The sequence below is a fragment of the Lepus europaeus genome, chromosome 7, assembly GCF_033115175.1.
Source record: "Lepus europaeus isolate LE1 chromosome 7, mLepTim1.pri, whole genome shotgun sequence".
Classification (NCBI taxonomy): Eukaryota; Metazoa; Chordata; class Mammalia; order Lagomorpha; family Leporidae; genus Lepus; species Lepus europaeus.
The window spans coordinates 51,275,453-51,299,804 of record NC_084833.1 but is presented as its reverse complement, the minus strand read 5'-3'; the positions used below and the strand labels follow the sequence as shown (position 1 = coordinate 51,299,804).

The following is a 24,352-nucleotide window of genomic DNA, read 5'->3' as shown; positions in this document are numbered from 1 at the left end:
GAAACTCCTTCTTGCCTTTTCTCTTAAAGGAGAAGAGGGGCATGTGGCTGGTCTTACCTCCCACCAATCAAAGGGATTTTCTTCTTTCTTGGAGAAGTGGAGCCCCCAGCTCTTCTCTTCTGCCACCTACCCACATGTACTGATAAAGTTAATTATCTGCCCTGGCTAAATGACTTTCCCTAGCAACACCCTAGCAACTGACATCAGCTCTGCCTTAGGCTACAAAACTGGAAAGAGATTTTCTTGAAGTCCAGTGTCTTTTACAGCAAAACAAAACATCTGAGCAGGAAATTAAACAGAAAGTAAACTGGATTCATTGCTAGGAGATGAGGCACAGACACATGAAACAGTCGATGCTCAACCGCGGGAGCCCAGCAGTCAGAATTAAGAAACTTTTCCTCCTCCTAGGTCATATCGAAGTCCAGAGGAGGACAGTACAGGATCCCAATGGGCAGAGGAGCAGTGCAACAGGTAGAGAGGGCAGGCAGCCTAGGCTGTGGCATCCTGGAAGCGAGGATGTGGAAGCAAGGCTGCACGTCGAGGGCAGGGAAGCCAGCCGGGCAGCAGAGTGGGAGCTCCTCTCGGGCTCAAAGACCAGCAATGCCGGGCGGACACCATGAGACCAGATTGTGGAGGGCCTTGAAGGCCAACTTGAAAACAGGCTGAGTCAGAGGGTGCCGTGGGCAGTGTTGCTGGAGACTTGTTGCTCAGAGAACACAGGGAGCCCCTCCAAGGAGCCAGGCCCTCAGAGGAGGCATGGTGGGGAGACAGCCAGGAGCCCTGTAGGTATTCCCTGCTCTTGGGAATTTAGGGATGGCGAGAGACACTGACCAAGTGTGCAACCGAGAAATAAACATGCGGGCGAATAGTCAGTAGCAATCTGAAGACTATGAAGAGGTAGTGAGTTGCAGGAGACCCTGAAGAGTAGGATCTAATCTTGGAAATCACGAAGAACTTCTCTGAGGAAGCAGATTTACACAGAGAACTCAAAGACGCACAGGAGTTGGCCCCTGGAGGGTGGCTGGCGGGCTGGCGGGCAAGACTAAGTAGCACCGCAGGGTAGCAGCACAGACCAAAGTTGACAAAGCAGAAACAGTGGTGGCCTGGAGCCCTTGGGGACACAGGTCTGTGAGGCTCAGAAAGCAACGCCTTCCTTGGAGGCCACGGTAGAGGATAGAGATTCTGTGTTTGAATGCACTGGAAATGGATGTTAACCTCGGGACTGACATTCAAATCTGCATTTTAAAAAGATCACCAGGGCTTCACTCAGTACAGAAGACAGGCTGGCAGAGAGCAGCACACAGGGCAGTCCAATTAGGAAGCCGAGAGGGGTGACAACTCTGACTAGGGTCGTGGCGGAGGAGAACGGAGGAGCCGACAGACCCAAGAGGTCGCCTCCGACGCGGTGATGGGTTGGCTGTGTGCAGGAGAGAAGAGGTCTGAAGTGACAGCCGAGCTGGGCTAGGAAGATCTAGCTGGTGCAGTGGGTTTGGAGACTAGGGGGCTGGTTAGCACCTGCCATAGCACAGATGGCAGAGTCAACCCCATGTGAGGGAAGTACCTCATCTTGTGCTGGTGATGCCTGTTTAAAATCCTGGTTCTTTCCCTTATTAGCATGGCATGTGACCTAGACAGGTGATTGACAGGCTCCGAATGTAGGAAATGGGAAAGGGGGGAGGGGACTCCTACTTTTCTTGGTCTTCCTGTTGATGTCCGAAAAAATCTTTTTAAAGATTTATTTATTCGAAAAGCAGAAATAGGGAAGAGAGAGAGCGAGAGCAACAGAGCTTCCATCCACTGGTTCACTCCCCAGGTGGCCACAATGACTTGGGGCTAGGCTAGGCCCAAGCCCTGAACCAGGAGCTTCACTCAGGTCTCCCACATGTGTGCAGGGGCCCAAGTACTTGGGCCATCTTTCACTGCTTTGCCAGGCCGTTAGCAGGGAGCTGGATCAGAAGTGGAGAAGCTGGGACTTGAACCAGCACCCGTGTGGGATGCCGGCACTGTAAGAGGACGCTTCACCTGCTATACCCCGATGAAAAATTAAATCCCACGTCCCTGCGTGCTCTGTGCCTGCCCACCTCCACGTTAGATGCGAAGATGTTGGTGAAAATGAAGACATTCAACAGCACGTATTCGGCCTAGCAGACGTAGAGAAGCTCTGTGAAGACAAGGGTGTCTTTGCAGCTCCCGCATGCTGCCCTCTGGGAGAAGTTCAGGCATGCTCTCACGAGCCACTTACTTTAGCCGACGGTATATATAACCCCTAATGTTGCCGAGAGTCCCACGATTATGTGTTTAATATTTCCTTCGCCAAGGCACTATAGATCTGCAAAGGCAAGTGACATGTCTGTCTCGTGTCCCGGCACTGAGCACACCGGAGCTCTTCAACACGAATAGATGAGCCTGGCTCCTAATCTACACTCCATGAAAGTTTGCAGGCTGCGTGGGATGGTTCAACACAGAGCCTAGCATGTGAAGGCGGAGAGAATTCACTCAGGCTGCAGGGATGGGCCCCACAACAGCTACAGCAAACCGGGCTGCTCAGCTGGGTTAGATGCCGGGTCAAGGAGGGGCCGGGCCCAGGTGGCAGCCTAATGAACTTCAGCAGGGGGTCGCTTTGAGGTGAATGTAGTGGCAGTCATGGCACAAGGCTGGAGGAGCACACGGCAGGCTTGCTGAGGTCCCTAAAGCAGTGAGCTCCTCCGGGCTGGTTGTAGGGATGCGAGAAAGCAAGCCCAGCCTGGAAAGCCAAGGGCATTGCTTGTGAGCTGGCCCTGGGAAGGAGGGGAGGAGGAAACCACAGCTTCTGGGAGCTCCTGGGGAGAGACGCCTGTGTGCAGCGAGCGGAGGCAGGGGCCTAAGGTCTCTCTAAAAGGGTGTGGGAAGGGGGCAACTGGTTTTTAAAAAAATCATTTAAAATTTGTATTTGAGAGGCAGAGAAATGGGGGGGGGGTGGGATGGGGAGAGACTCTTACCTGCTAATTTACTTTCCAATTGACCTCAACTACATGGGCTGGGGTGGGGCCAAAGCTGGGAGCCAGGAACTCAATCCAGGTCACCTGCATGGGTAGCCGGGGCCCAATTACTTAAAGCCATCACCATTGGTTCTCGGGGTCTGCATTAACAGGCAGCTGGAGTCAGGTGCTATAGCCAGAATCAACCCAGGAACTCCAAAGAACTGCTAGGCCCTGCAAGCATTTCCCGTGGGGCACACCATTCCTCCCCACCCCCGAGAGTGGGTATTAGCATCCATTCCCCCCCTAGCCCCTTGTTCTTCAGAGCAGGAAGTGAGCGTGGAGAGGTCCAGTAGTGTTCCCAAGACTCACAGTGGGTGATGGCAGGACTGAGGCTTGATGGCGCTTTGCCCCCAGGATAACTTCGCTGGGGAGAGTCCTGCCTGGGGGCTTCTCCCCTCTGGCCTGGGATGATGCCCGAGGCCCTGGCCCACTGAGAATCCTCAGCCTCAGTACCTCGCAGAAGGCCTGCCCCTGCCATTGAGAGCCTACCTAAAATCTAGGCCAAGGAAGCACAGGCTCCTCTTGGAACCTTTCCTCGCCTTTCCCGGCTGCATGAGAACTTGCACGGCACTTCTGCCCTGGGGACCTGTTCCCCCATAAAACAATATTAAACATCACATTTTATGACCGTGCGGGTATCGAGACGAATATATTAATATAGGACATTTTGTTCAACCTGAACTTTTTTTTCTTCTGATTTTAAAACATTTCCATAGAAACTTCAAAAGTGCGCTGGGTCTGGGCCCAGGGAATGACTCCCTTAGCACCTTCTCCACCTGTTCCAGAACCGCCACGGGGCGAGCGGTGGAGCCACAGCGTCCGGTCCCCTTAACCCTGCCTTAGCTGGCCACAGTTTGCAGGTCTATAAGCCGAAGGGAAGGAATGGAATGTTTGCTGTGCGCCGGTGAGAGTGCCAAAGGTGAGCACAGAGTGGCCGCATCGCACAAGCTAGTCCAGGCTTTCCCTCCCTCCGGCGCTGTCCTCTACAGGGTCCGGAGGCGGCCAGGGTTGGGGGCAAGAGCCTGGTTGGTGGTGGGACGGAGCCCGCAGCGTCCCTGTATCCTAGGACTTTCTCGCAAGACCCTGGGAATCCAGCGTCGCAGAATAAACACCGCCGCCCCGCTAATCGCCAGCTCGGAAACAAAACAGCGCTGCGCTCGGGGATCTGGGCAAAATCAGCCCGCCCTCCTCCCGCTCCTTCGCCGCCGCCCTCCCTCGCTCGTTCGCTCGGCTCAGCTCAGCGCAGCGCAGCGCAGCTCGGCAGCCGCCAAGCCGAGGCGGGCACGGTCTGCGACTCGCCAGCGCCGGCTCCCAGCTGCCTCTCCCCGCCGGGGATCCGCCGGGTCTCGCCTCGGCCGGGACCTCCGCAGGCAGGAGTCGCGCCGCGAGGGCGGACGGCCGCGGCGCAAAGTTGGGGCCCCGCGAGGATGAGGCTGCCCCCGGCCCCCCTGAGGCTGAGCCGGACTCTGGCGCTGCTGGCCTTGGCGCTGCCCCTGGCCGCAGCTCTGGCCTTCTCCGACGAGACCCTGGACAAAGTGGCCAAATCGGAGGGCTACTGCAGCCGCATCCTGCGCGCCCAGGGCACGCGGCGCGAGGGCTACACCGAGTTCAGCCTGCGCGTGGAGGGCGACCCCGACTTCTACAAGCCGGGAACCAGCTACCGCGGTAAGTGGCCCCGCGTGGCGTTGGGGGCGCGGGGCGCGGGACTTGGCCCCCGGAGGGCGCCGACCGCGCGGTGCCGGAGGAGGGCGCGCGGTCCCCAAGCGCACGGTGCCCGCGCAGCCCCACCAGGGCCCTCTCTGTCCTGGCTGCCCTCGGCGCTGTTAGCCTTGAGCTCGGCGCGGGTCGGGAGTCAGCCGCGTCCGGAGCCGTCGCGGGGCCGTCTGGATCTCCGACGGGCGGTCCCCGGGCGGGGCCGAGGGGGAGCCACGCGTCACCCCGGCCCGACCAGGGAGCCCCGCGTCTCCCCTGGGCCATTGGCAGCAGGAAGTAGACCCGCTTTTCTCCAGACGGGTGTCTTGAAAGGAGGGGACCCCGGTCCCTTTCAGTCGCGTCCCAGACCAGGGAGCTTTCCCTGCTTCCAACCGTGGGGGAGACCGGCCGCGAGCAGGACAGTCACACCGGTTTCCCTCCAGAGGTCCCCTCGGGAGGAGATCTCAGGCCAGGGAGCGGACCTTGACTTTCCAGGACAGGCTCCCGGGGGATCGGGGTTCCCAGTGAGCTCTAGTAGGTTGCGGGCGGGAAGGGGAACTTGCTAAGGACGGAAGGGGAAGCCCCATCCCGAGGCCTGCTCCCTGGAGGCTGAGGGATCGTGGCTCCGGCAGCCCCAAGTCTCCGCGCTTCGGGGTTGTCGCGCTGGGCGCCGCTCGGCTGAGCGCAAGGAGGGGGGTCTCCAAGCAGGTGAGCGCCTCCTGGACGGGACAGGGGGCTCGACCCTCACCGACCTGAAGACCCCTGACTCCATCCCCACGGCCCCCCGCCTCCCTCCTCGTCCGGGTCGTCCCCCTACTTTCTGCACCACCCCCCACCACCCCCCCCCAACCCCCGGGCAGCAGCCGTCCCTCTCTCGGTGAGAGACAGGACAGCAGGCAAGGAAGCTTGGGGTCCCGCCAGGGCGCGTGTTCCCTCACCCCCGCCCCTTCCTAGGGGAGCTCTGGTGCCAAGCAGGGAAGAGGAGGTCATTATGGGGGCGCACCTAGTAGGGGGCAGATGGGCTCCGGGCCACCGCCCCCCCCCCCCCCCCCGGAGAGCGTCGCGGGAGGCAGCGGCGGGAGCAACACAGAGAAAGTTTGGGGCAGTGTCCGCGGGCGCCCGGGCCACCCTTCTCGGAACGCTTCGCCCGTTGTCCTGGGTTCGTGTCCCCGAGTTTTTTCCACCCGGGGCTACCTAGCGCCGGCTCGCGGCGCCTTCGGCACGCCGGCACCCTCGGCACCGGACCAGGAGCGGGTTCTTGCCCCTTGCGCGCTCGTGCTCTCGGTGCACGGAGGAGGAGAGGTGGCGGAGAGCGCCCGGGGGAGCGCGCGGCTCGGCGCGGGGACAGCCACTCCGCGGGGCCGAGAGGCCGTCGGGAGCCCCAACACCGAGGATGTGGGATCCCTGGGGGGAACTGCCTCGGTTTCACCGAGTAGGGCAAGAGGTGGGGGCTGGAGCCATCCGAACTTGGGTTTAGCAGCTGTGCGGCCTTGTGCGAGAGCTTTAAAGTCTCCGAACCTGTTTTTCCCCAGCTAGAAAGAGAAATCACTGGGTGTCTCTCCAGCGTCTCCGGGAGGTTGTAGGGAGAAAGGAGCTTACAAAGGTTGGTGTGCCTGAGCATGCCGGTTAGTCTGAGTTGGATGTGAGGCATTTATTGGGTTAATAATCGAGGCGGGAGCCTGGTCGGAGTTTTGGCCTGGGGTGTCCGTGGATCTGTTACCCAGTCTGTGTCCACCAGGGAATGGCGGTTATCTGGGTCCTCATGGATGAACTGAATGAATATGGATGAATGAATGATACTAGGAGGCTTGCGTAAGACTGCTACTAATTTAAACCCAAGATTTCCTCAGTGACTTAGGCTAGCCTGGGGCTCGGGCCAGGTGTCCTACCAGGCATCTCTTCCCGGCTTTTCCCGGATTTGGCCGCTCATTGGCAGCAGGTGGCCCCAGCACCTGGGAGCGAGGCGCGGGACTGGGGAGGCTCTTAGAACCACGCCCAGGGCTAGCAGGTGGGGAGCCGGGACTGCGGGGAGGGGAGGGCTCCTGCCGCCTAGCTGAATCTTCTGCTCTCTGGACTTAGGCGCTCCTACCAGAGCTTGTAGGTTGGGTATTCACCGTCTCTCCTTTGCTGTGGCTGGGAGATCTTGAAGAAAACCATTGCAGAACATGCTGCGGTCTTCTGAGGAATCGCTCTGCTAGGAGCAAGCCGAATTCCAGCCCCCAAAGTTCGGAAGGGAGGGCGCTCGCCTAGTTTGCGGCGTTTTCTGTTGGCTCGCCCCTTCTTAGAATGATGTTGTGAATGTAGACCCAGTGCGTCCTGCTCAGCCTAAGGACTCAGGGCTGCAGAAGCTAACACTCCCCTGGTGTTCGAGGTGCTTTTCCATGGCTTCCTGAATTAGGCTCCCTCACAAGCCTTGGAATCAAGGGCTTCTTTTCCCATCTTGAATCTGTGTCCCCCGGATTCCACTTCATCCCCAGTTAGCTCCTGCGCTCTGCGCCTAGCCTACAGGTCTTCCAAACTGGAATGAAATAGTCACTATCTTTGCAAATAGTGAAACATGGGGTTTCTTCCATAGCCTGCATCCGGTTTTCTGAGTGGTTAGGACGGGATTGACTGCCCTTTCTCTTCCATCGCCTCTCTCCACCCTCCCCCCAGCTTCCCCTCTCCCCACCCCCTTTCCGTCCCCCCACTCGCAGTACTGGTCTTTAGCAGGCTCTGAAAGGCCTGCTCTGTTTCTGACCAGGGCCTCTTTGCAAAGGAGATTATAGTGATTAAAAATAGCAAGTTGAGGATCCTCGAGGGGCTTCCCTTAGAGGAGGACAATTTGCAGGACTGGCCTTTCCCAGATTACAATTTCAAGCCAAAGAGAAGAAAATCAGCTGAAATGTTGAAGAATTGATTGACAATAAGAGGCTTCTTTTTTTTTTTTTTATTTTTTGTCTGACCAAAGGTCTGTTTATTAGGAAAATAAAATCCGACCCTGGCTAATGATGCTCTTTAAAGGGAGTGTCCAGGAATTGGATGGGAAAAGAATGTCAGGTCGAGATTTCAAAAGCTGGTCCAACATCAAATGTAATTGGGGGATTTAGTCTCAACCAGGAATTTCGGAGACCTCAAAGCGGCTTTGCTGGATCTTTCTTTGTCCCACTCTGTCACACACATACACACACACACACAGAGTCCATAGGACCGGCACCTCAGCCTAGTGGAATGGGTTTTTGCTCTTAGGTTAGTTGGTTGCAATTCCTGTCCATCACATGGTCGCTGGGTGACCTCAGGAGAGTCACTGCACCTCTCTGAGCCACCCCTTCTCCACCTATGAAATGAGGGTGTTTGGAGGTTTTCTCCCCCAGGCCTTGCTAGGAGACTTAGAAATAATCTCTGTCTAAGGAAATTATCACAGAGTAAGTGCTTAACATTTTTTTGAGATGATGATTTTGAAAATAGAACTTAGCAGCAAAGGCCCGGGAAGACATTGTGTTCCATTCTTCTCACACTCCTCGTGGTATTGGAGGCAGCTTGCTCTGATTTCGCAGGTGAGAAGAGTCTCAGGGGGTCAGTCGCTTACTTGTGGTCACACAGCTGATAATCCGTGGAGTCAGCCTAGGCGCTCAGGTCTGTCTGGCGCCTCAATCTGCTCCTACCAGTCTCTCCTGCTGACTCAGTAAACTGAGTTGGGAGTAGAAAGACCTCAGCTACCCCGAGCCCTCTGGCTGGTGAGTCGGCTCACGAGGAACACAGCAACCCCGAATCAAGATAATAACTGACATAGCTTAGGACACAAGTGATACAGCAGTGCGTCCTTGTTGGTTTGTACCTTTCCTTTTCCTGGGCTTCGATATTACGTTTCCCCCTAAGCCAGAGGGTTCACTGAGAGACATGAAGAACCTTGTCAGTTTAGCCAATTCCTTTTGGTTGTGGGGAAACAGACCCAGATTACCTGCGGGAAGCGACCTGATTTTGACTTCTTGGTTTTTATGTGAGGATATGCTGTGCCCATACCCATAAAAGTAGATGTTTGAAAAGAACACGTGCAGGATCTGAGAAACTGAATCTAGATGAGATCTTTAAAATAAACTATTTCTTCTGTAGTAGTGTTCTAAAATCAAGCGTTGCTGATGATATTATAATTTGTCATTCCTCTACTTGTACCATTCAGCTCTTTTTATTCAATGTGATTTTTTTTAACTCATACCACTTTTAGTAAGTATGTAGCTCTGTTTGATAATAAATGTTAAAAGATACTGTCTATCTGGTGCTTAATGGTTGTGGAATTCTTTATTGTTTTGAGTTTCAGAAAATAAAACACAAAGATGAGAGTAAATCTAATTGGAATTTTTCAAGGCTTAAAGCTGGAGTATTTCACTATACACAGGTGGCTCAGTTGCAACCATTGGCTGGCCTTGCTGATGTAGTTACAAACATGGGCTTATGTATCAACAGCTTTTCACTGTCATACTCTCCATTTGCTTGTTAGAATATATAGGTTCAGGTCAATATCAATTTTTGTGGAGGAAGGAAAACCTCTTATGTTTTACTGGTCATGGTATAGACTAAGCTCATGTTACAAAGAGAGCCTGAGAGGGCCGGCACTATGGTGTAGAAGGTTAAGCCTCCATCTGCAGCATCGGCACCCATGCCAATTCTAGACCTGGCAGCTCCTCTTCCAATCCAGCTCCTTGCTAATGTGCCTGGGAAAGCAGTGGAAGATGGCCCAGGTGCTTGGACCCCTGCACCCATGTGGGAGACCCCGAAGAAGCTCCAGGGCCCTGACCTTGGCCTGGCCCAGCTCTAGCCATTGTGGCCATTTGGGGAGTGAACCAGCGGATGAAGATTCATTCTCTCTCTCTCTCTCTCTCTCCCTCCCTCCCTCCCTCCCTCCCTCCCTCCCTCCCTCTCTCCTTCTCTCTCTGTATCTATGCCTTTCAAATAAATAAATCTTTTTAAAAAAAATGCTGAGTTGTCTTTTTAAACAGGAAGTTCCAACGTGATGGAAAGCCGTGCTCCACAAGGTCATCCAGGAACCCAGGATCCTTCTATCTTGCTTCTCTGCCATCTTCTAGCACTGTCTGTCCCATGGGCAGCCACTAGCCACAGGTAGCTGTTAGTACTTGAAAAGTGGCTCCTCAGAGCTGAGATATGCTGCAGCGTCTACATAGATTGATGAGCAATTAGTATGAGTAAGAGAAAAGGGTAAACTCACCAACCATTTTCATGTTGATTGCATTTTGGAATAATTGTATATATTCTTAAATAAAGCATTGTTAAAATTAATTTTACCTGTCTTGCACTTATTTATATTAATTATCTGTTAACAGATGAAATGAGCTTCACATGGCTGGAGCTCACTTGGATTGTGTACACCATTTCAGGGTGGTGTTCTGCATGGTCACAGCCAGCTCACTCCCACCACATCTGAATTCCAGTCGGCCTGGTAGCAGAGGGAAGGAGGGGGAGAGTGAGGGAGGGAAGAGAGATAAAGCAGCCTGCTTCTAGTGAGGTAACCCAGACAGTGCACACAACACTTCTTTAAAAAATTTTTTTCTATTCTAAAGGCAGGGTTACAGAAAAAAGGAGAGAGAGAGAGAAAGATCTTCCATCCACTGGTTCACTCCCCAAATGGCTGCAATGGCCAGAGCTGAGCCAATCTGAAGTCAGGATCCAGGAGCTTCTTCTAGGTTTCCCATATGGGTGCAGGTGCCCAGGGACTTGGGCCATCTTCTGCTTTCCCAGGTGCTTTGGCAGGGAGCTCGATCAGAAATGCAGCAGCAGGGACTCAAACCTGCACCCATATGGGATGCTGGCGCCACAGGAGGCAGCTTTACCCACTATGCCATGGTGCTGGCCCCATGCACACAGTACTTCTAAACACACTGTGCTGGGAACAGCTTAGTTATGTTAGCACACAGCTAGCTGCAAGGGAGGCTGGGAAACATATGCCCAGTTAAAATTTGAGGGAGGGATTTGTTTTTTAAAAATAAGAGAAAGTTCATTTGGAGTGACAGCCGTCTGTCATATGCTTTAGTGCATAGTCACGTGAAAACACAACAGTTGGTGTTTTCTCCTTCAGTGGCTGCTGGATCTAGTCAGTGGCCCATGAACCGATGTTACAACCACGTGACTCAGGAGAGGAAGGCGTGCTGGTGTGTGTTTACACATGTGTATGTTTGTGTGTGGGTAGATGCATGCAAGCGTCTGTGGGTGGCCTGCTGTCCCATCCTGCTCCCCCCAACCCCTCCCAGTAAAAAAGTGAAGAAAGAAAGGAATGAAGGCAACTGAAAGGAATGAAGAGGAGTAATACAGGCAGAGAACCTGCTGTAGTGTACACTGAGAATGGAAATGAGAGGGATAATGTGAGTGGATGAGTGAATTCCCATCTTGCACGAGGGTTAGAGTCAAGAGGCCCTGCAGACAGCAAGAATCCCATCAGTCAAATTATTCCTTAAAAATCCTTTGAAATTGTACCAACTTCAATCTAGCCGTGTTTATGCACCCCTCCAGATATTTCTGTGTGCGAAGACTCGAAACAAATTGGCATTTCTCAGTAAGTCCAGCGCTTATGTTTTCTCTCCAGCATCGGAGCACGTCCGTGTTTCTTTAGTAGAATAGCAAATGAAGTGATTCCTTTGCTCCTCCTTGGACACTGACCTGCAGGTGTAGAATCCTTACCAGCCGAGTGAGGGACTGATGGGCTCGTGTCACTCAGGCACCTGCGTGTACTGCGTGGGTGGCAGGTGCCCCAGGTCATTTAAAGCAGTATTTCCCTCCTCTTCTCCACCAGTGTGCAGCTGTGCTTGATGACACCAAATGCACCCCTCCTAGAACACCTGCTGGGTCAGCGGGCTTACTGCATCACATCTGAGCCTTTTGTGGTACTGGCCTGCTCGTGGCTGTGTACAATGTCCTGCTTTTACAGAAGGTTTCGGGTAGGCTGGAGCTGAGGCTCCCTCTTCAGACTGAGGAAGGAGCAAGGTGATACCAGCAGAAGGCCTTTGCAGGCTCTAGACAGACAGGCTTCTGACTTTCACAGAATATGCAACACTCTTGTGGAAAGTTCAGGGAAACTTAAAACAGGGGCCTACCCACATCTATTGGTTTGCTTGAGGCCCGGGAAGCCCGTGGGAAATAATGAGAACCCTACCTACAGTTGGGGTTTTGGTATTTGCAAATATGTCTCATGGGCTGAATGAGAGCAGGGAAGGGTTCCAAGAACCAATCACCACGTGTGGGGATAAGAGTACAGAGGAGTAGGCGGACTTGGAAGCTGAACAAAACTGAAATAGTGATTCTAGGTGCTACAGGAAACCCTTCTGTGACCCTTCCTCTTCCTCCTCCTCCCGTCTCTTGCCTTCCCCAGCACTTTCTGCCTGATTGTGTGATTGTGTTTTCTTCATGGCCCTCAAGCACTCACTGGAATGGTCTCATTTGTCAGGTGCCTCCTCCAGCTGGAACAGAAACTTTGAGAGCCAGGACTTTGTCTTCCTGGATTTTTTTTGAAGGTTTGTTGATCTGAAAGACATAGTTACAGAGAGGGAGAGAAAGAGACAAAGAGAGATTGTCCATCCACTGGTTCACTCCCCCAGATGGCCACAGCAGCCAGGGCTGAGCCAGGCTGAAGCCAGGGGCTTCATCCAGGTCTCCCACGTGGGTGGCAGGGGCCCAAGCACTTGGGCCATCTTGGACTGCTTTTCGCAGGCCATTAGTAGGGAGCTGGATTGGAAGTGGAGCAGCTGGGACACGAATCTGCCCCCATGTGGGATGCCAGTGTTGTACACAGCTATGCCACAATGATGGGCCCTGGACTTCATCTTTCTTATTTGCTATTTTATCTTCAGCACCCAGAATAGTGCTTGGACATTGAATGAATTTATGAATCATGTAAGCTAAGAATCCTGGTGTGTGATCTCTCTGTGAGAGAGATGGTTGGAAGAATGAGAAAGAGTGTCTCTGTCAGCCAGGGAAAGGGAGGACGGTAAGCAAGGAGCTCGCAGGGAGAAAGGGGGCCCTGTGCCCTGGGCATTGACTAGAGATTAAGGGTAGGCAGATGGCCTAGATGTGCGGTGGAGATTGTTGGGAAGGAAGAGAGCAGATGTATGGGTGGATGAAAGCTCCAACATGGACAGGGCAGAGGTGAAAAACAGAATGACAGCGGGCAAAAGGGCAAAGGGAAGGGGCTCCCAACTTTAGGCTTCGGCTCTGAGTATATGGAGAAGTCGGGCAGAGACACAAGCTGGATGCAGATCGTTCAAGTGACTCTCCCTGTAACCGTTTGTGATGGTTCCCAAACCCACGTGTGCAACAGCATCACCTGGAGAGCTTTAAGCGAATACAAACTTCCTGGCCACCCAAAAGAGCTGGGTTCCAGGACTCTATAGACTCTCTCTGTAAAAAAAAAAAAAAGATGGTGAGACATAAAGTGGCCAAAAGATGGTCCTTTCTCTGTGAGGACGCCTCCCCATGACCAGCTGTCCTGGCCCTGCCCCACATTCTCTAGCACCTGCTCACATCGCTGTCCTGTCCAGTGTACCATGGCCAGCGGAACGTCCTCAGAGCCAGCGTGGCTGCAGAATTCTGCTGCCAGGGCAGCAGTGTGATCAGGAGAGAACCACGGGCCTCCTGCTGGTGGCGGAACACACAGGTCGGTGAAGCTTGAGCCAGGGCCGGCCTAGTTGTACCTTTTCTGTCCAGGTCTCACTCCCGTGTAACTGCCACACGTCTGTCCAGGTTCTGTCCTAGGGGGTCGGATGAAATAGGCCTCCCCTTGGCCTTTTGTGAGCTCTTGAGGCGTCTGTCCACAAATGGCTATTACGGCTTCTCTCTGGCTTAAAAAAAAATGCCCCACGTCTTCAACCATTCTCCATAGGAGGCTGTTTGACGTTCTTTTACACTTTGTACTCCAGATAGGCTCTGCTCGGGGAGAACATGGCGGAATGATCATCTCCCTCTCCCAGACCCTGTGTTGAGCTTGCCTGGCTTGTGCTATTTAGACAGCTGTGTTGTGGTCTGGACTCACAGAACTCGCAGTCGACTCCAATCCTTGTGACTTGCTGGAAGGAAGGCCTGTGGCCTCCTTAACCTCTGCTGGTGCACCAGTTCTTGGATGTAAGATTCTGCGCGATTCCCCATCAGGCTTAATCCAGCATGTCTGGGGCCACCCCTGGAACTGTCAGCCTTTCGGGAATCTGGATTCTGTCACTGAGTGACTTCACGTAATTCGATTTTGAATTATCTACAGTTTTGATAAGCAGGCCTTGTGAGTTTTATCAAGAGATTACTAAGAATGTTGAGCAGATCAGAGCTCAGGACAAAGCCCCCTGACAGCCCTCAGAGTCTTCCTGAAGCTGACTTCTAGTTGAATAGTTCTGAAGTGAACTGAGCTTCTGCCCCCCCACCCCACCGCAGTGACTGACGTGCCAACTGCCACAGTCCTGGTCAGCCACCTCAGCTTAGTCCTGACTACCGCCTCCTTCGCCTGCTGATGATTCTTAAATACTAAGCAGAAATATTCTTTCTTTGCCTCAAAATTAGTCAGGACTCTTTCCAATGCAAGTGAGAGAAGCGAAGTCAAACTATTGAAGCAAAAAGTGGAACATGGTTCCCATATTTGGAAAGTCCTGGGGAGGGCCTGGCTTCAGGCACAGACGCATCTAGGGACTCCAGCAGGGTCCTTAGGTCTCCCTCTCCCATTCCCTTTGTCCTGTCTTCCCTCTCTGTCCTTTCCCTGTCTCCCTCCATCTTCTCTGTCTAGCTCCTCCCATCCTTTACCTCCTGGCTGTGGTCCTTGTTTCTTCATTCTGCAGATAAACGTTCTCCAAACCGAGGGCAATAGCTGCCAGCGATCTCCAAGGAAAAGCCTCTTAGCTGGTTCTGTGGCCACAAGAAAAGCCCTTTCCCTCTAATTCCAAACTGATTAGTCCAGCTGGAGTCCCACGCCCAGGGGAATGGCATGTGGCGCTGGATTAGACCTGGGTCCTAGTCACTTGTGTGACTCTGTATTTCAGGAAGGAGAGGGGGATCATGACTGGCAGCCCCTGGGATCCCAGGGTCAGAGTGGGGGGAGCAGTCGGAGTCCCCCCAAGGCTTCCTGCCCACCCCCTACTCCCAGGTACATTCTCTTGGCTTGCACAACTCCAATCCCCCAGGAATGTCCTTCCCACCCTTCCTATCCACATACAGTTGAGCCCAGGGCCTAGTCTGGCTCTGCACTACCCCACGATGAGGCAACACATGGGGAAAAGAATTAACTTTTATTGAGCTGCTGCAATGTGCCTCCTGCTCATTATCTGCTTTAATCCTCATGACAAATCCATGTGATCATGATTATGATCCTCGTTCCTTAGAGGAAGCGCACTTGTTTTTTAATATATTTTATTGATTTAGCGAACACGTTGATATACTTATTATTTCAAGTTCATTTAAATACTGTTGCTGATGATTTACAGCTAAGGAAACTGAGACAAGGAGAAGTCAAATTTTGCCCAAAGTTACACATAACGGAGAGAACAGTCTGTTAGCTACATCCAATGTAGAGAAGTGGCCCTTATACTTTTAAATAGTCATGATCTTTAATTTGGAATAATTCATCTCTGCCTGGGAATGCTGAGAGCCTGGACTAAAGAAGGCTAGCTAGGGGAACAGCATGATCCAACCCCACTACACACACCTGCTCACTTTGGGGTCTTAGCTCGTCTTCCTGTCTGCCACAGCACTACCTCCAAGTCTTGTGCCTAATTCTGATTGGATGGGCTGAATCATGCCAATCTCTCAGAGCAGCACATGAGTTACAGCTTCCCAGAGCTCTGGAGGTTGTGCAGAGTGAGGGGACCACTGTGGCTTGCTTAATACTCCATTGGTTTTTATAACCTCCTATTATAAATTAAGGCAGAAACTGAGATTGCTTATGATTGAGGTATGTGGTGTGAAGACTGGGGCAAGTCGGTAACATATAGCAGGTGGTTGGCAAGAAATGGTCATGTGACAGAGCTGGGACTTGATTCAAGACCTTGAGGTTGGGGTTCTGAGACCCATGAAGCAGAGTGAGGAGGGTGATGGAACCAGACAACATCCAGTGAGGGTGATAGGCATAGAAGGTGAATTGGGTAACAAGTCCCAGAATGGAATTTAAGAATGCAATGAGACTGGAATATTGACATTGTAAGTAGACTCAAGGATAGGGGTAACCCTACCTTAGGTGAGGATCTGAGGTCAGCCTCCAGTGTGAAAAGTCAGTCTTCGTACAAACAAAGCAAACCAGAGAGGCCCTTGTCCCAAGGTGGCGTCTAGGGCAGGACTGTAATTCAATAATCACACTCTAGCCTGGTCCTCCTAAATCGTAAATCTGAAAATGACATTTCCTCACTCAAATCCTTCAGCGCTTCCTCATCACACGCAGAGTGATGGCCACACTTCTGGGCAAGGCATTGCAGGCCTTTGAGCATCTGCTGTCTGCTTGTCTTTCTCACAGGACACCTTCCCTCCCAGTGTGCAGTCTACGAAGTGCAGACCTGGTTCTGGTTTCTAGGCCGACACGGGCATCAGGCCTTTCTTCCGCCTTGCATGCTGTTGCTCCTCTTGTCCCCTGGAAAGCCTGTTCCTCAGTCACCCTGCAGTTCAAGTGCCTCCTCCTCTTTGCAAGCTGCTCTAACTCACCCCAGTAGTCACAGATGTTCCCTCCTGTGCGACCCCAGAACACAGTGTCATCCCTCCATGACACCCAGCACATGCCCTAGAAATATCCATTGACGTACTTTCTGTCTCCCACTGTTGGACTCTGTGCTCCCAGAGGGCAGAGACCATGTCTTCTCTGTCTGTCTCCAGGGCTAGAGTACTGACTGGCACAGACCAAGAACTGAGCAAGGATGGGGAAGCTTGGCACATTATGCTGGATAACCCATGGGAACTTCGGAGGAGAGACCAGAGCAGAAAGGAGCAAACTGTCCATCTTAGGTATGATGGGTTGTAAGAAGACGGAGGCTATTATAAGGATTTACCCAGATACTCTGTAAACTGGCCCTGGAAGGAACACCCCAAAAACATTTATCTCGTTTGCAGTCTCCCCAGTGGTCCTTCTTTGGTGTCTACTAGATTTTTCTTTGGACGTTCAATCGTTTTCCCTAAGGGCCAACTCTTTGAAACTTGCTGTTGGTGAATCATCCTTCCAAGCCTCACGACCCTCATCATCATAGTCAACATTTTCATCATCATCTTCTCCTCCAGTGTCATCGTCACCACTGCCAATGACATCATCGTCACTAACACCATCATCTGCCACAGCTCTGGAATCCTTTATATGTGCCAAGCATTGTGCTAAATGCAGATTTAATCCATTCTGCATTCCTATATGAAAGGCAATGGAACTAACATCTCTTTAAAAATGAAGAAACAGGAAGGTTAGGTAACTTGCCAGAGGTCACATAATTAATAAGCATGAGCTCTAGGTTTCTAATCCTAAATCTTTGCTCTTAATCAGGTCTCTGTATGTGCTCACAGGATAGCTCTGAATGGTCTTTCTTTTTTTAAATCCTTTGTAAGCATTTTTCTTGACTTTCTTGGATCTCTTAATGGCCTCTCTTGGGAGGCACTTGGGAGGAGTCATTAGAGGGAAGATTCTATTATTTATTGCCAAGCAGTCATCCTCAGTTGTTTCTGGGACTCAGAACATGCTGTACACTTGTGCCTTTCAGGAGGAAGTCATATAATGGGGTTCTCTGGAGGAATAGGGTCTTCTCTCTCCCCTCAAATTACACTGTGTAATAACATCATCACCAGTGATAATTATGAATTGAAACTTTCCAAGGAGTTCTGCTTCCAGAGCATCTGTCTCGTGTGTTGTCTTTAATGAGATAGGGTAAAACCTTAGTTTTCTAGAATGTACAGGAAAGTAGCATTCTGGGAAGCTGAGTTTATGATTAGCTGTTTAAGTGCATTGCATAATTGTTTTTAAAAAAGGATATTTGTCATTCAAAGAGCAATTTTAATCATCTTTTCTCAAAATATAATCTACACAAAGATAAGTTCACACTCATACAGTTTATAACGGTTGAATGTACCTGTGTAACCAGAACCCAGAACAAGATACAGAGCAGATAGAGTGGGCGTTGAGTACAGCTGTGAATACCATGCTTAGGGCATCCCTTACCTGAGTGCCTGGGGTTGAGTCCTAGCTCCACTCCCGATTCCAGCTTCCCTACTAATGAGCGCCCTGGGATGCAGCAGGTGATGACTCAAGTAGATGGGTCTCTGCCAACCAAGTGGGAGACCTAGGTTAAGTTCTGGGTTTCTGGCATCACCCCAGCCCAGCTCTGGCTATTGCAGTCATTGGGGAACTGAACCAGTGGACAGATTTGTCTCTATATTTTCACCTTTTAAATAATAGATAAAAGACAATCTTTGAAAATGGAAACAGAACAGGACCAGCAGTCCCACTAACCCCTCTTGTGCCCCATCCAAATTGCACTCCTTATATGACCACTCACCTGATCTGGGGGACTATAGATTATTTTACCTGTTTTGAATTTTATATAAATTTCCTCATGCCATTTGGATTCTTTTATGTCTGTCTGCTTTCACTCAGGATTATGTAATTTGTTCATTTCATTACGATAAAGCATTCCGTTATATGAACATGTCACAATTTGTATATCTACCGCTGATGGACACTGGAGTGTTTCCAGTTGAGTGCTGCTACAAATAATGCTACTGAAAACATTCTTAGAGATATCCTTCAGTGCAAATGTGCTTACATCTCTGTTGATTCGTGGAGTGGCTTTGCTTGGTCATAAGGTAGTGTACACGCAGCTTCAGTAAATACTGCCAAAGAATTTTCCTGTGTTGGTGGGTATTGTGGTACAGTGGTGTACAGTGTGTACAGTGGTACAGCCTGTACCTGTATCCCACATTGGAGCGCCTGGTTGGAGTCCTGGCTACTCTACTTCTGATCCAGCTTCCTGCAAATGCATTATGGGAAGGCAGCAGATGATGGCTCAATGAGGGATCCCTGCCACCCATATGGGCAACCCAGATGGAGTTTGAGTTTGGTCAAGCCCTGGCTGTTGCAGCCATTTGGAGAGTGAACCAGCACATGGAAAATCTCTATTTCTATCTCTTATCTCTCCCTTTCTCTCTTTGTTTCCCTCTCTTTCTCTGTCCCTGTGTCACTCTGGCTTTTAATTAGCTGAAACTAAATACATACATATTTTAAAAGATTTGATTAAAAAATTTTCTAGCAGTTTGCTAATTTTCACAGTTTGGTAATTTCATCAATGGTTTGTGGAAGTTCCAGCGTTTTATATTGTTAATTCTTTTAAATGTAGGCAATCTGGTAGATATGCAGCATTTTACTGTGGATTCAATTTTTATTTCCTGTGTTGACTAATGAAGTTAAGAACCTTTTCATTTTTATTGGCCATTTGGATACCTTCTTTTGTGAAGGTTCATAAGTTTTGGTTCATATGTTTTGCCTATTTTAGTCTTTTGGATTGCCTGTCTTTTTCTTATTGATCCAAAAGAGTTCTTAATATATTTTGGATACAAGTCAATTGTAGGTCATGTGGTTATGGATATTTTCTTTCACACTGTGACTTGCTTTTTCACTCTTAATGGAGTCTTTTAATGAGCCAAAGTTTAATATCATCTGCATTTATATATCTTCTTTATTGTCAGTGCGTCTTTCAGTTGTATTTTTAAACATCTTTTCTACTTCAAGGTCATTCACATTTTATCCTATGCGTTCTTCTAAAAACTGTATTGCTTTACTTTTCACATTTAGCTCTACAACCTGTGTGCGATTTGTTTTGTTTATGATCTGAGCTAAGGGCCAGGATCCAACCTTTTCTATGTGGCCTACCCAGTTGTCCTGCCCCCCCCCCCTTATTGAAAATATCATATTTTTCCCTTTGTGGTACATCCTTTATCATAAATTGAGTTGCCATATATTTGTGCAACTTTTCTGAGCAGCAAACTGTTCAACCAGCTCATTTTGCTTCCCTTGCTGTAGTACACTGGCTTCATTTCTAGAGCTGCATAGGTCTTGATGGGTGGCAGTGTAAGCCCTCCAATTTTGTACTTCTTTCTCGAGATTGTCTTGTAGAGCCTTGACCCCTGTGTTGCCACATCAATTTTAGAACCAACTTGTCAATATCTCACACAAAAAAAATCATGCTGGGATTTTTAATTTACATCACACTAAATCTATAGATCAATGTGAGGAGAATGGACAGCCTTAATCATGCTGAGTCACCAGTCCATGAACATTATTCAGTAAGTTTAATTGCACATCAACTCTGCTAATCGTTGAGAGGAGTCAAAGGTGGGTTTTGCCCTTGAAGGACTAGCAAATGTGTAAACAAACATATAAAGACAAAACAGTGTCCTGTGGTAATAACAAGAGCAAATGTTTACTGAGTACCTGTTATGTGCCCAGGCATGACTGTAAGGACTTGACATGCATCAGTTCAGTAATTCCTTGCTCTGACGCCTTGAAGTACATGGTGTTATTTTGCCTGTTATGTTGGTATCTTCCATCTCAACAGGAACCACAAGAAAGAGCACCCAGGTCTTTAAGGGAAGTCAGAGGTAACATCACACAACAGGTGAAAATTGAGCTAGCTTCTCAAGAAACTTGCCAGGGATGGAGGAGGTCAAACACTCTCCTTGTCCATGTGGCGCATGAAGGGGGGAATGGTAATGACTTTCCAGACACCGCCAGGAGCGATGCCCAGAACTGAACGTATGCAGCAGGGGAATGAGAATGTGGCCAGTGGAGCTTGAGAGACAGCAGAGTCTGAGGTCCTTCCGGCCCATGGAGTCTGAGCTTTGTCCTGGAGGCCAGCCATGTGCAGCGGGGATCGATTGTCCATCTGAGGTTGGGTTCCCCAGAAACTGTCTGTTTTCACTTCCTGGGACTGCTGTACATGTTAACACACACCAGTGGCTTAAAGCAGCAGAAACCAACTCTCCCACAGTTCGGGAGGCTAGAAGTCGGAGATGAAAGTGGCATCTATGTTGGTTCCTTCTGGAGGGGTTGGTGGGGAGAGACTGCTCTATGTCTCTGGTGACTTCTGATGGCTGACCAACCATCCTTGGCATTCCTTGGCTTATAGAAACATCACCTCAATCTCTACCTCTGTCATCACATGGCATTTAACCCTGTGTCTCTGCATCTCTTCTTTGAAGGACACTAGTCATATTGGATACAGGGCCCACCCTTAGCCAGTGCGACCTCATCGTAACTAATTACATCTGCAAGAGACCCTATTGCCATATAAGGTTCCATTCAGAGGAATTTCAGTTTAGGGCTTCAACAAATGGGGGAAGGGAGAGGGGCAGAGAGGGGACACATAACTCACAACACAAAGTTTCAGATGAGCCATGTATTCAGCCAGTGCTCTCAGGGGATAGCAGCCATGGGGAAAGTTGAGGAGACAGACGAAGCCCCCTGGCAGCCCGTGGTCCCAGAAGATCCTGCAGGGAACTTCCTGTCTAATCCCAGCCATATGGGAGGGTAAAGTACCCTTCACAGTTGTCTTCACCTGAAGGAATGGAGTTGGGCCTTTCTTATTAAAGTAACCTGAGGGGGCCAGCACTGTGGTGTAGAGAGTAAAGCCGTCGCCTGCAGTGCCGGCATCCCATATGGGTACCAGTTCGAGTCACAGCTGCTCCTCTTCCGATCCAGCTCTCTGCTATGGCCTGGGAAAGCAGTAAAAGATGCCCCAAGTCCTTGGGCCCCTGTACCCGTGTGGGAGACCTGGAAGAAGCTCCTGACTCCTGGCTTCGGTTCAGCACAGCTCCCGCCATTGTGGCCATCTGAGGAGTGAACCAGTGGATGGAAGGCTTTCTCTCTCTCTCTCTCTCTCTCTCTCTCTCTCTCTGTAACTCTGCCTTTCAAATAAATAAATGAATCTTTAAAAAATAACAAAGTAACCTGAGGACGGTCGTCCAGGAAAGAGCCACAGGCACTGGCCCTCGGAAACATAGGCACACCAGCCACAGGGTTACATTCACAGAGTTAAAAGGGATTGGAGGAAATACGGGTGGAGCAGCTCCCTAGGGTCCGCTGCTCTGCTCTCTGTCTCTCCTCCTCCAGGATTGTGCATAATGGCTTTAAAAGGTCACCTGACCCCTACCATGAGAGCCTCAGACTGCTTGGGGGCCCGCTTGTCTGTCTGTCCCTCGGAGACCCAGCTCCGTCTAGTGACAGTGCAAAGATCCTTTTCTGCTGGGCAGTGCTGAGCACCGCACTTTCATTACTCTGCTTTATTGTGTTTGTTTCTCATTCTTTCTCCATTACTTCCTAGCTAACCTTTTATAGACATCCATAGAAGATCAGAATGCACCTTTACTTTGGTGGGATGGACTGACCACTCTTGGCACAGCATTTATACCCTTTGTGTTTTAAACTTCCTCCCCGTGATAGCATTGTGATGGTGGCCCATGGATCACAACTGCATTAACTAAGAGAGTGGTTTTATGTTTTGGAATTTTGGGGTGCTTCATTTTCAGGACTGAAGCTACCTTAAGGAACTTGGAGGACTAAATGCTCCTCCCCAGCAGGTGGTTGTTTATCATAATCACACAAATATTGTGTGTCAAATGAATTGATTTTTAACATTTAAAAACCTAATAATCGGCCAATATTTGTAGAAGGTCAAGCTCATGATGGATGTGTCCAGTGTGTGAAGCCATGAGCAGAGTGGCAAACTGGGGAACGAAGGCTTCCATGCCTGACCCTAAGTTGCTCTTATTACCTTGGATATGTCTGTTGATCTCTTTGTCCCTTGGTTTTCTGTTCATGAAATCAGAGGAGAGGCAGGATCCTTGAAGTTCTAATTGTCTGTATCTCCCCACCTAAAGTCCGGAATTCTAACACTTTGATGCATGCAAGCATTAAAGAAGTATAACTTTCACTTACGTACATTTCAAGAAGCTTGACTTGAACACCTGTTAGATACCCATCTCTGTGCTAAGGGCTAAGGACACAAAAGAATGGAAACCCAGCCCTTCTCCTGCATTAGCTCAAGCCCAGGGGTGAAGACAAGTCACCAGAAAATTGCAAAATTGCTGCAGAAAAGTGGTGATAAGAGATTTCCATCTCAGGAGGTTGGGCATACAAAGCAAGGGATGGCCATTATTGCCTTGCTGAGAAGGCCCTCGAGCTAGATTTCAGTGGAAAAGTAGTTCTCCGGTGAGTATAGAAGGAAGAATGTAACAAAGTCGCCATGCCGGCTGCTGTAAATACCGTCAACAATGTAAGCTTATTTCCAGTTCATGCATGGTGCCTTATGGTTGTTTCTCGTCAGTGGGTAATACTCTGTGTGGTTATTCAGAGGCCAATTTCCCTCCATCTGTGGCTCCATTTTCCTTCCCCTGGGGCATCCTTTTGAGGATCCCATACATTCAGCAGGTAGAGGTGAGAAGCTGGCATGGGGAATCAGATGGAAAGTTTGTATGGGCTGGGCTTGGAGACGGCACGCGTCGTGTCTGCCTATGCTTTTACGGCCAGAATGTGGACACAACCAGACCTAACTGGGAATGTGGCTTAGCTGAGTTTCCACTAGAAAAAGAAAATGTGTTTTGGAGGATGCACAGGCACCCCGTGTGTGCCACAAAGGGCGTCCTACAGGAGTTTGGACTGTGAAGAGCTGGCTTTCTCTTGAGCCAATCTAATGCAAGTGTAGACTTAGACATTGTCAGGGTTGGCATTTCCGGCACAGTCTTTATCGACTGTGGTTATTGGGAGAGAACTCCCCACAGCCCTGCTTGGTTCAACAATTTCCCAGTGAGATAGCAGTTCCTGCAGGCATTTAGCAGGTACTGAAATGAAGAGGGAGCCGGGCGACAGGGGCCAAGGGTCTGCACTGAACGGAGTGAGCTGCTGTGCACTGCTGCTGTCTCCTCGGCCCTCAGGTTTGGGATGTTGGTGGAGAACTCACATCCGGCCCTTTGGACGAGTGGAACACAATTGGCTCCCATGCTTATTACCTCCTTTCTTCTCTCTCCACAGTGACTCTCTCTGCTGCTCCCCCTTCCTACTTTCGAGGATTCACATTGATTGCCCTCAAGGAGAATAGAGAGGGCGATAAGGAAGAAGACCATGCTGGGACCTTCCAGGTAAGACCCCACCTGCACTTATCCAGTGGCCCTCCTTGGCCCTGTATGTAGAAGCCAGGAAAGTATGGGTGTGTCTGAGGGTTGCTTGTGCCCCGTGGCCACTGGCCACATGGCCAGGTCCATCTGCAGGTCCCATAATGGAGTAGGCAGTAGATGCGGGATACACATCGGAGAGGCATAAGCCACCAGGCAGAGCTTGCTTTAGGCCAGCAGGTCCAAGTCCCCACGGGCAGCAGCAGCCCGGCGTGGTGGTGGGAGCACTTGGAACCCAGGCAGGCATTCTGTGATTGACTGGTAATTCTCAAGAGTAAACAGAAGGAGAGCTCAGGACAGCCAGACTGGAGGGAGTTCAAGGCACAGGAGAAGGACTATTACGGGAATGTAGAGACTGATTTATGAGGGAAGATTAAAAGAATTAAACATGCTTTGCTTGGCTAAATGAACAGGGCCGAGTTTAGGAGGTGGTAATGGTCTTTAAATGTCAGTCCGCGCCGAGCACCCTCAAGGGGAGGCTTCGTTTGACTTTGCACAAA

At 50.5% G+C, this 24,352-nt stretch overlaps 1 protein-coding gene across 1 annotated transcript in view; it reads left to right on the top strand.

The window, feature by feature from the left end:
- The first annotated feature begins 4,447 nt into the window (after positions 1-4,447).
- Positions 4,448-24,352, top strand: part of SPON1 (spondin 1) — a 312,833-nt gene continuing 292,928 nt past the window's right edge. Inside the window, exons 1-2 of the mRNA XM_062196460.1 lie at positions 4,448-4,685; positions 23,713-23,819. Coding sequence (XP_062052444.1) covers positions 4,448-4,685; positions 23,713-23,819 — 345 coding nt within the window. The remainder of the gene's footprint in view (positions 4,686-23,712; positions 23,820-24,352) is intronic.